Source organism: Capricornis sumatraensis, chromosome 19 (genome assembly GCF_032405125.1).
Source record: "Capricornis sumatraensis isolate serow.1 chromosome 19, serow.2, whole genome shotgun sequence".
In the NCBI taxonomy this organism is placed as follows: domain Eukaryota; kingdom Metazoa; phylum Chordata; class Mammalia; order Artiodactyla; family Bovidae; genus Capricornis; species Capricornis sumatraensis.
This window is the reverse complement of record NC_091087.1, coordinates 37,708,430-37,720,543: the sequence shown is the minus strand read 5'-3', so window position 1 is coordinate 37,720,543 and position 12,114 is coordinate 37,708,430. Positions and strand designations below refer to the sequence as shown.

The 12,114-nt window shown below is 50.3% G+C and overlaps 1 protein-coding gene across 1 annotated transcript in view; it reads right to left on the bottom strand.

Moving 5' to 3' along the window:
* Nucleotides 1-12,114, bottom strand: part of ADAMTS7 (ADAM metallopeptidase with thrombospondin type 1 motif 7) — a 56,993-nt gene that overhangs the window by 31,168 nt on the left and 13,711 nt on the right. The window contains exons 4-8 of the mRNA XM_068990967.1: nt 11,698-11,882; nt 6,135-6,218; nt 5,670-5,794; nt 4,209-4,358; nt 2,933-3,076 (exon numbers count right to left, since the gene is read on the bottom strand). Of these exons, the coding sequence (XP_068847068.1) occupies nt 2,933-3,076; nt 4,209-4,358; nt 5,670-5,794; nt 6,135-6,218; nt 11,698-11,882 (688 nt within the window). The remainder of the gene's footprint in view (nt 1-2,932; nt 3,077-4,208; nt 4,359-5,669; nt 5,795-6,134; nt 6,219-11,697; nt 11,883-12,114) is intronic.

Here is a 12,114-nt window from a genome sequence, read left to right as displayed (position 1 = left end):
GATGACATGATAGTATATACAGAAAATCCACACAAAAACTATGAGAATTGATAAACAAATTTGGCAAGGTAGCAGGATACAAAAGTAACATGGAAATTGTTTGCACTTCTTTACACTAACAATGAAATATCAGAAAAAGAATGTAAACAAAAATTTCTTTTAAAATCATATTTTTAAAAATCAATACTTAGGAATAAATCTCACCAAGAATGTGAAAGATTTAAATGCTGAAAGCTAAAAAACATTAGTAAAGGAAATTGAAGATGATTCAAATAAATGGAAAGATGGCCCAAGCTCTTGGATTGGAAGCACACCATTAAAATGGCTGCTCTACTACCCAAAGCAATCTATAGATTACTCATGACATTCCTCACAGAACTAGAACAAAAAATCCTAAAATTTATATGGAACCATAAAAGACTCAATTACCAAAGCAATTCTGAGTAAAAAGAACAAAGCTGGAGGTATAACCTTCCCAGGCTTTGAATACTACTACAAAGCTACAGTAATCAAACCAGCATGGTATGGGCAGAATGGCATATGGATCAACAGAACAGAACAGAGAGCCCAGAAATAAAGCCACACACCCATGGCCAATTAATCTCTGACAAAGGAGGCAAGAATATACAATGGAGGAAAGATAGTCTCTTCAGCAAGTGCTGATGGGAAAGTTGGAGAGTCACACACAAATCAATGATGTGAGAACACATCCTCTCACCATACACAAAAATAAACTCAAAAGAGCTTAAAGACGGAAATACAAGAGATGACACCATTAAACTCCTATCAGAGAACACGGGCAAAACCATACCAATGTCTTCTTATGTCAGTCTCCAAAGCAACGGAAACAAAATATTAAACAAATGAATGAAATAATGCCATTTGCAGCAACATAGATATACCTACAGATTATTACACTAGTAATTCAGAAAGAGAAAGAGAAAGACCACATGATACCACTTGTATGTGGAATCTAAAATACAACACAAATGAACGCATCTACAGAAACAGACCCACAGACCTAGACAACAGATTTATGGTTGAAGGGGAGGGGACATGGGGAGGAAAGACTGGGAGTTTGAGATAGGCAGATACAAACCATCATATATACGGGATGGATGCACAACAAGGTCCCACTGCATAGGCCAAGGAACTATATTCAATACCCTCTGATAAGCTATAATGGAAGAGAATATGAAAAAGAATATATATATATGTATAACTGAATCACTGTGCTATACATCAGAAATTAAACACATAAATCAATTATACTTTAATAAAATTTTTAAAAAAAACAGTATGATACTGGCACAAAAACAGACATACAGATTATGAGAACAGAGAGCCCAGAAATAAACCCACACACTTATGGTCAATTAACCTTCAATAAAGGAATCAAGAATATACAATAGAAAAGACAGTCACTTCAGTAAGTGGTACTGGGAAAACTGGACAGCTACATGTAAAAGAATGAAATTAGAACATCTGCCTCAAACCATGTACAAAAATTAACTCAACATGGATTAAGGACCTAAACTGTAGTACCAGAAACCATAAAACTCCTATAAGAAAACATAAGCAGAACACCCTTTGACATAGATTGTAGCAATATTTTTTTTGATCTGTCTCCTAAAGCAAAATAAATAAACAAACGAGACCTAATTAAACTTAAAAGCTTTCACTCAGTGAAAGAAACTATCAACAAAATGAAAAGACAACCTTTAGATGGGAGAAAATATTTGTAAGACATGACTGACAAGGGGTTAATATTGAAAATATATTAACAGTTTATAAAACTCAATGTCAAAAAAACCACCAGATTAAAAATATGTTCAGAAGACCCGAAGAGATATTTTTTCAAAGAAGACACATGAAGAGATGTTTAACATCATTAATCATCAGAGAGATTAAAATCAAAACAAGGCATCACCTCACACCTCAGAATGTCTATCATCAGAGAGAACACAAATAACAAATATTGGCAAAGATGTTGAGAAAAGAGAACCCTTGTGCACTGTTGGCAGGACTGTATATTGGTGCAGCCACTGTGGAAAACAGTATGGCTCAAAAAGTGAAAAACAGAACTACCACGTGACCCAGCAATTCTACTCTGGGTATATACGGGGAAAAAAATGAAAACACTAATTTGAAAAGATACGTGCATATCCGTGTTCATAGCAGCCCCGTTTCTAACAGCCAAGATATGGAAACAAACTAAGTGTCCATGAACAGATGAATGGATAAAGAAAACGTAGTAGATAAGGGAATACTGCTCAGCCACAAAAGGCATGAAATTCTGCCATTTGCAATGACATGGACGGACTCAGGGATTTTATGCTTAGAGAAATGTCAGACTGAGAAAGACAAATACTGTATGACATCACTCACATATGGAATCTAAAAAACAAATAATGACTACAACAAAAAAGAATCAGATGAGAGAATAAACTAGTGGTTACCAGTGAGAAGAGGGAAGGGAGGAAGGGCAAGTTAGGGACAGGGGATTAAGAAGTACAAGCTACGATGCATAAAATTGCAAGGATATATTGTGTGTGTGCATGCTTAAAACATTAAATAGTAAAATTTAAAATACCACAGCAAATTAAGAGAACACAATAGAAAGGTAAAGCCATGTATTTCACTGCCTTCAAGGGCCCTTTCTTTCCCGCTTTTCAAGGCCCCGCCGGCCGCACAGCCAGCTCTGCACTTCCTCCACCTTCCCTTCCTGTCCTGCTTTGGCTCCCGTAGCCCCACTTAATATCCTGCAGTGCTCCTCGCGTCCTCATGCCTTTACCAATGCCTCCTGTACCAGGAACACCCCACTCCTCTCCCCGCTATACGTCTGTGGACTCCCGCGCATCCTTCAAGGTGCTGCCCTGGCAGACCTCGACCCCAGTGGCTCGGATGAGGCCCGGGGCTGGGAGGGACTTACTCAAGGAACCTGGTGATGTACTCGCGGCTGCAGCGGGACCAGGTGAGAGGCGCAGCGTCGTACAGGAGCTGTGGAGACATGATGAAAGGCCGTTTCCCAACGGGCTCACAGTCATTGCCGCTTCCGTCATGCTGAATGCCAAAACTGCGTGAGAGCACAGGCCCCAGGGGCGGGTGAGCCAGCGGGAAGCCCGCCAGCCCACTCCCTCCCTCAGGGGTCTGCGAGGTGTCGGTTCTGGCTCTGCCACCAAACCACCGTGTGGCCGGGGGAAAGTCACACCCCACCTCTGAGCCTCCGTTTCCTTAAGGTAAAACGTGGGTGTGACAACCAGTATCCCCGGGGCCCTCCAGCAGCTGATCCTGAACTGAACCACAGACCAGCCCACCAGGGACCACACAGCAGCCCAGCGCCTGTGCTGAGCTGGCCAACAACGGCCCGCCAGGTGGCACCCAGGGGGCCCACGGTGGCCCCCGCAGCCTCACTGGCACCAAGCACAGTCTAACAGGGTTCCTCCCCACTCCAGGTCCTATCCAAGGCTGTGCAGTGGAGTTAGGGAGTCCGAGCTGCCACGCCACAGGAAAGGTCTGAGAGACCATCCTTGGAAAGACACAAACACAATTATGTGTGCTGAGCACTTCCTATGTGCCAGGCATCAGACTAAGCTCTTTTCAGAAACACTATCTCACTCAGTCCTCAGTGATGAGCCAACCCCTCTGACCAACAGCGCTCTCTGTGAGCCTGCCCTCGTGGGCTCCCAGACCATCTAAGATGCTGCCATACTCACAGCTAAACAGTCCAGGCACAGATGGCTGAGGGCAGGGGCCATGCTTAGGCATGACAGCCTTACACGGAGGTGTCCAATAGAGGGAGCCTTTCACATCCCTGAATCCAACTCCCTCAATCAACAAGGAGCACACAGAAGCCCAGAGAGGGCAGGGAACTTGCCTAGGGTCCCAGAGTAATTAAGAATGGGGTGGGAGGTGCAGGGACCAAGAGTCAAAAATGCAACCACTGAGGGCAACAGGGAGGGACAAAGACCTGTGGTGACTTTCTGGCCCATCTCAATCCCACTTAAGACTTAGTCCTCTCCTGTGTAACAGGGAAGCAGCCTGGCTGTGGGGTGGGGACAGGGCAAGGACAGAATGTGGCTAGGTTGGGCTCATTCCTCAAGACAGGACTCCCTTCCCTGGGATTGCAGGGGCCATCAGCCTGGCTGGCTGGTGCCTCCAGGTTGGGAGGTGAGGTTCTTAGTGTGGCAGTGGGGGTGGCAGGGTACCTGTGCCCGAGCTCGTGGGCCACGGTGAAGGCCAAGGGCAGGCCTGTGTCCTCGTTGATGTTGCAGCTGCGGTGTGGCTGGCACATGCCCGCCACGTGGGACAGGCCCAGGGTCTCACAGGGCTGGTTCATGGCCGCACACAGGTCCTTCCTGCACATGCAGAGAGAAGGGGGCCCTCAGACTGACCTGGCCCGGAGCCAGGCCCTCCCAAGCTGAGGGGGCCAGAGAAGGACCCCTGCTGACTCTGAGGGAGGGTGGGAGCAAGAAGGATGCTTCTCCTATCGCTCTCAGACCAGCCCAGGAGCCTTCGGGAAGCAGTGACCCTTATTCACACAAGATTCCTCTCTGGGCCTGGGCAACAGACCCATGCACAAACAATTTGGGTTACTACCCCAGTGAGAAGCTGCTGGAGCTCAGCAAAATTTAACAACTCTACCTCAAGTTCAAAAATACTGCCTTGAACTGATTAGGAGTTGTCAGAAGTTGGGGTCATGTTGGAGTGGGGAAGTACGGGAGTAAGATTTTCTGGTTATAAAAGAGCAGCGCAAGAGATCCTTCTAATGGAACCATTCCGTATATAGACTGGGCAATGGATACAGAAATTAGACGTGTGATAACATTGCAGAAGACTAAATACACACACAAATAAGTGTATGTAAAATCAGTGAAACCCGAGTATGGCCTGTGGATCATATCAGCATCAGTTTTCTGCTTGGGATATAACTACAGTTATGCCAGATGTTGGGGGCTTTCTTAGTGGCTCAGATGGTAAAGAATCTGCCTGCAATGCAGGAGTGAAAGTGTTAGTCCCTCAGTCGTGTCCAGCTCTTTGTGATCCCATGGACTGTAGCCCGCCAGGCTCCTCTGTCCATGGAATTCTCCAGGCAAGAATACTGGAGTGGGTTGCCATTTCCTTCTCCAGGGGATCGTCCCAACCCAGGGGTCGAACCTGGGTCTCCCACACTGCAGGCAGATTCTTTACCACCTAAGCCACCAGGGGAGAGCCAGGTTCAATCCCTGAGTCAGGAAGGTTCCACAGAAAAGAGAATGGCTATCCATTCCAGTATTCTTGCCTAGCGCTTGGCAGGCTACAGTCCATGGAGTCACAAAGAGGTGGACACAACTGAGGGACTAACACTTTCACGTTCACACCAGATGTTACCACTGTGGGAAACTGGATGAAGTATAGACGGTACCTCCCTGTAGTATTCCTGACAACTGCATGAGAATTCACGATGAACAGCTCACAATGAACATTTACAGTAAAAAGCTCTCCCCAAGTGCTACTGAAATCCTGTCTTGGATCAAAGGTGTGGAAACCCTCCTCCAGATGAGGCTCCTGAGAACAGGGCCATGTCTGCCCCCCTCCTGGGGCTTCTCCCCGAGGGTCAGGTGGCACCTCCCTCCCATGCAGGCTCTCCCAGCTGCACCCTGGGCCCCTCCCCTCCCAGCTGCCAGTACCTGGTGAGCAGAATGGCCGTGTCGTGGTGCAGCGGGTGGGCATCCCCCTTCATGTTGATGCTTTTCTGCCACTTGCAGAAGCTCCTCAGAGTGTTGTCTGCATGGTGAGAGATCTTCAGGTCCTCCTGCGGGCAGAGAGCACAGCCACTGAAGCCCTCCCCCAGAGCTCTGAAGGGTCAGGCCAAATTCTCCTCCACAGGAAGGCGGGGGAGAGAGGCCCAGGGGTGGCAGCGGGCAGACCTGTGGGCCCCGGGCCAGTCTCTGGTCTGACCACCCCTCCCACAGGCACCTGCCAGAGGGGACCTAAGAGAGGGTCAGCCAGGGGTGGGGGTGACCGATGACACTGCTTGGGCCAGGGAGGCTCTGGATGTGCCCTTCCACACAAGGTGGCTCGGGTGAGTGGCAGAAGGGCTCTGGCTGGCGATGCCCATCCCAGGGGCAGTGTAAGGTCACATGACTTCTCACCTCCTCATCTTCCAGCAGGATCAGGCGCACGATGGTGATGTGGATGGGGTTCCCGATGCTAGGGTCATGAAACAGACCGGCCACCTACCCAAGAAATAAGGGTCAGGCTGTCACCTCAGATATACGACACAGGCAGCCTCTGCTCACCTCCAACCCACCTGGAGGGATGCACACCCACCTTCATACACAGGGGAGCTCACACAGTACACGCACCCCATACATGAAAGTACTCACACCTGAACACACACTTCCCCAGCCCAGCATCGGCAGAACCTGGAGGGGACGAGAGGGCCTCCCAGGCTCTGGGCTCCCGAGCACCTGTTTGGAATCCTATTCCCCAGCTTGCACCTCCAGATGCTGGCTGGTTGGCCCATCTCAGGGCCTTCCTCTGTCCTGGGCTGGGACGGCCCTGCTGCCCCCTCTTGCCCTGGGGAGGCTGGGACCAGCATCCCAGGGGTGAGCCCTCTCATGAGGCAGGAACTGGGCACAGCCTAGGGGAGGGATAGAGGCAGGCAAGGCCCATCTTCCCTGGGGCTGACAGCCATAGGGCCAAGAGGGCAGGTGTGCAGCCCCCTCAGAGGCCCCCAGAGCTAACCCCACTCAGCCCCAAGGCAGAAGGCTATCCCCAAAGATGAGTGTGCCAAGGTGCACGGAAACGGCAGGTAAAGCTGTCTTCTCTTAAAGTCCCCTCAGGACAAGGAAGAAGCCAGCCCGTGAGTGGAGATGGCGGTCAGAGATGTCAGGACAGAGATGTCAGGCAGAGATGTCAGGACGCATCAGTTTTGAGTTGGCTTCTAGCAATTCCATCAAGAAAAATATATTCAAATAGGAATGGAGAAAACATGTACTGTTAAGAGGGCACAAAAGCCCCTGATAAGGGGATGAATCATACTTTCAGAGCTCAAGGTCGGGAATGGTGAAGTCAGTGATGTAATAATGTGCCTCCCTCACCTCCACGCACATGCTGGGTCCTGGGGGCCCCTCTGCACTGCCTGCCTCCCCCATGTCAACCAATTCTGCCTCCAAAATTTTGTCCTCTAGCCCATCTGCAGCCCTGCAGCCCAGCCATTTGTCTCTGAATGCAAACCCAATCACATTATGTCTTTGCTTAAAACCAGTGGGTCGTCACCGTACACAGATAAAGACAAATGTCCTAAGCCTGGTACACAGGCCTGTGTGGTCCGTCCCTGTCCACCGCTATGGCCTCACTCTTCACCTCAAACTCCCTCACTCCCTGGCTCTAACCACTCTGTCTGGCTTTCTCTCAAAATCCCATGATCCTTCCTACACAGGGCCTTAGCAGATGCTGTGCCGTCAGCCTAGAACCCCTTCCCAAGTTATCTTTTACCCTTTCTCCAGCTCTCGCTCCTCCACCATGTCTTCTAAGGGCTTTTATTCTACCCAACACTCCCAAGCCACCATGAACCTGTCTTCTCTAGGACCCCCTCCATCACACTTTCACATTTATCAGTTTCATTAACATCTCTCTCCCCTTCCAGACTGTAAGCTCCATGGGCTCCCTCTGATCTGTCCAGGTTCCTAGCACATTATGGACTCAAGAAACAGTTGCTGAATGAATGAATGAAGCTCGAGCGCTTGTTTTTTCCAATGCATTATCTCATTCAAAAAAAAAAAGTAAAAATGCAGAGTCCCCTGGAGAAAATCAAAAGAAAAAAGTTTTCCTAGACAACATGCAAATGAGCTTGGCAGCAGACCCCAACAAAGAGGCTCCAAAGGAAGAGAAGCCCCTGAAGGTCTGCTAGGACCTGTCCTAGCAACTAGCCCACCTTATGTCCTGAGTCAGGGCTGGGACAGCGTCCTGCCACCACAAAGTCCCCCTATTGTCTAGAACACTTTTCACTGTCCCCCAAGAAGTACAGAGGTGAAACATGCTGGGAGGTACTAGAGGAAGGCAGGGTCATTAATTGTTGACTAAATCAACCAGTGAGTGTCTGTTTACGGCCTGAGGTCAGGGTGGTTATCTTAACTAGATAAACTATACCCAGGAAAGACAAGCTCTATTCTGGTGCAGGCCCAGAGAGCAAGCTGGGGTAGGCAGTGTTCATGAAAGTAAGATCTGGGGTTACCAGTGACTACAAGCTCCCAATGAGCTAACAGTATGACAAGAGCCACTCAAAAAGGGCCCTTGACCTCAGAGCACATGAACAGAATTGGGGGTGCAAAAATGGGGGGACCTCTCTTGTTATGCTCAGAATAGACCTACCTGAGCTACTGGACTCAGACCTGGGTCTGGCACACTGACCAACTGGTAACCTGTAGGAGGCCCTGGTAAAGAGGGTGAGGCTGTCCTGAAGGTGGCCGTGGGGCTGAAGAGCAGATATTCAGTAGCCACAACAGCAGCTAACACTGACCGAGCCTAACACACCTGGTCCTCGCACCGGGAGCGTCACATGCCTTAGCTCACTTAATTTTCACACCTCTCAGGCAGGCATAAGTATCGCCATCTTACAGATGGAACAACTGAGGCTCCAAGAGAGGCTGAATACAGGATCAGAGACCCAGATCTGATTGCATCAAAGTTTCTGCTCTTAAGTTTGGAAAGCGCTGCCTGCCTCCTCTCTGACGGATGGATTCTAAACGTGTACAGCTTTGGAGGCTCTGAGGAGTACTCCAGTAAAGTTTGTTACTTTTTAGTTCTTTGGCCCATTTTTTGATTGGGTCGTTTATTTTTCTGGAATTGAGCTGCAGGAGTTGCTTGTATATTTTTGATATTAGTTGTTTGTCAGTTGCTTCATTTGCTATTATTTTCTCCCATTCTGAAGGCTGTCTTTTCACCTTGCTTATAGTTTCCTTTGTTGTGCAAAAGCTTTTAATTTTAATTAGGTCCCATTTGTTTATTTTTGCTTTTATTTCCAGTATTCTAGGAGGTGGGTCATAGAGGATCCTGCTGTGGTTTATATCAGAGAGTGTTTTGCCTATGTTTTCCTCTAGGAGTTTTATAGTTTCTGGTCTTACATTTAGATCTTTAATCCATTTTGAGTTTGTATGGTGTTAAAGTGTTCTAGTTTCATTCTTTTACAAGTGGTTGACCAGTTTTCCCAGCACCACTTGTTAAAGAGATTGTCTTTACTCCATTGTATATTCTTGCCTCCTTTGTCAAAGATAAGGTGTCCATATGTGTGTGGATTTATCTCTGGGCTTTCTATTTTGTTCCATTGATCTATATTTGTGTTTGTGCCAGTACCATACTGTCTTGATGACTGTGGCTTTGTAGTAGAGCCTGAAGTCAGGCAGGTTAACCCTGTGTTGCCAAACTTTCAAAAGCGCTATCTTTCTTCACAGAATATTTATTAGCATCTCTTGGAACAAGTACTCCCCAGAATATTCTTTGGGAAATGCTACAAGGCAGAGCTTCCCAAGCCTAGGATCTTATTCTTAAGCATCCATCACCATGTCCTTGGTACAGAGCTGACACTCAGCATTCATGTCAGCCTTACATGAACAAACATCTGCTCCAGGGGAAAAAGGGGGTAAGTTCTCCTCACTCCCACCAACCTGTTCCCTCATCCCTCTAGCACACTCTGGCCACCACAGCTACCCAGCTGTTCCTCCCTGGGGCAGGCTAAGAGGCAGAGAGGACTGAGTGGGGCTTTGGAAGCAGATAAATCTGAGCTCCAGTCCCAGCTCTGCCACTCACTAATTCTGTGACCTTGAGAAGTTCCCTGGACTCCCTGATCCGTTGTTCCTCCAACTACACAATGGGGCTGAGGCTTAGATGAGGCACTGGGTGGGGAACACGGGCCAAGTAGCAGGTGTTCAGAAGCCTCAGCCCTAACACCCAGTCCAGCCCCCTTGGAGTCTGGCTGCCTGCCACCCATGCCCCTATCATTTCCTGGAGTCTCCCTGTCGGGTATCTGTCACTGTTAGCCTCATAGGTGCCTCCACTCTGTCCAGACCAATGCTGGACTTGCCAGCTCACGAAAATTATGTCACTGTCCAGAGCATGTGACTGTGAAAGCCAGACCCTCCCTCCTCCAGGGTGGGGCTCATAAGGTAAATGCCTGTGTCCTGTGGGCCTAGACAGGGAGGCGGGAAGGGGCCCTTCTCTGGGGTCAAATCCTTGACCCCTGGCACACAGGGGATGTCACAGGGGAGCCTGGAGGGCTCGATACCATCCCACAGGGAACACTCAGTAAAAGTGAGGCTGACGAACCCAGCCTTTGTGGCTCCAGCCAAGCTCCTAGGCCTCTTTCAGGCTGAGCCTGCGAGGGGAGGATTCTCGTGGCCTGCAAACCTGGTCTTGCCCCTCTACCCCACCCTACCCCAGCCAAGGAGCAGGGCCCTGCTGTCCAGCAACAATCCCTCTGGAATCCTGGCAGTCAGTGGCTTGTCTCCCTGGGCAGACAAGGCTAAATGGAGGCTTGGCTGGGCTTTAGAGACCTCAGGTGCCAGGCAGAAGGCTATGGCCTTTATTCCATTAGGAGGAGGGAGCCAACATGGGTGGCCAAGTCGGGCAGGGACTGGCCCAGAGCTGAGCCTGCCAATGCAGACTCGAGCAGTGGGGGCATGATGGCCACAGACAGAGCCCCTTCCTTTCTCTGACCCTTGGCTTCATGGCTATAAAAGAAGTGGCCAGACCTTAGATGACCCAGAGCATGCACTTCCTTGAGTGTTTTGGGGGTGAAAGGCTGATATGGGGGAGGTCACACATGACACTGGCCACACCAGCTGCAGGGTGCACACACCCGGCCTGCTCTCAGTCACCCAGCCCAGACAGAAAACCATGCTGTTCAGTGGGTAGTCTGCTAAGAATGCCAAGGGCAGAGATCTCCTCTCCCCGGGGGCGCAGGAGGCAGCTCGGCTGCCTGAGGCCTCCCACCTGCACAACCTGGGGCAGCAGCTGGGAGGGACTGGCTGGCACTAAAGGAGTGGGAATCACCAGCTTCGACCTGCTGCAGTGCCCCGGGTAGGACTTGGGAGATCGGGGCTCCTGTCTGGCTCTGTCCTGGCCTAGCCTTGTGACCTGGGCAAGTCAGTCACCCTCACGGGGTCCAGTTATTTCGACTGTCCTATGGGATCAAGAGAAGTATGCCAACCCTATTATACCACCCAAGTACCACTGTCATCCCCAGTTAGTTCACAGCTGAGAAAGCTAAGACAGGTAATGTGGCTTGCCCAAGGTCACAGGTCCTTCTAACTCTAATGCCTGCTGACGGCTCAGGCAGGGGCTCATCTGACTGGGGATTTCCACGTCCCCAGCGACCAGCCCAGGTCCCAGCACAGGGAGGGAGGTGCTTGTTTAGAGTGGTGTGGATGGGCCAACCAGTCTACAGGCTCCTCCAGGCAGGCACAAGGTCGAGGTTGCTTCATCCCCTCTTCCCCTCACTCTGGTCCTAGCAGTGGGCAGAGGCTGCTGAGCCAGTGGGGTGCCATGACCCCCAGTGGTGTCTCACATCTGCCCAGGTTCTCTCCCAGTGACTCAGGAGCTGGAAGCCTGTACCCAGCATGAAGCCTGGGGTATGTACCCTTTGGGGTTTCCCAACACCACCTCCTGGCAGCCCTCACCACCCCCCTCACCACATGCCGCCTGCGGCAGCCTCACCATGTTCATGATGGTCAGCACGTAGCTCTCGACATTCGGCTGCCCGTGGTACTCCACCATTTTGGCGTCGGCTACCACCAGGGTCTCCACCCACTTCTCTTTGCTGACCGAGCGCTGGTATCGACGCCTCAGCCGCTGCCGCCGCTGTTCCCAACGCTCCCGCTGGGGCTCCAGCTCTGGAAACTCTGTGGGCCCAGAAGGGGTGGGGGCTAGCTGCCAGGAGGCTGGCCCAGGACACACGTCTCAAGGACCTCTCCCCAGTGAGCTCTCTCTGGGTCAGTGGGAACAGTGCTGGGATCAGAGACAAGGGGCCCACACTCCCAGGGTGACTCTGCCCGACCTGTGCTGTGTGGCCCTGATCTAGTCACTTCCCTTGTCTGACCCTGGGGCTGCCTGACAATAAATAGATAAGCCTAG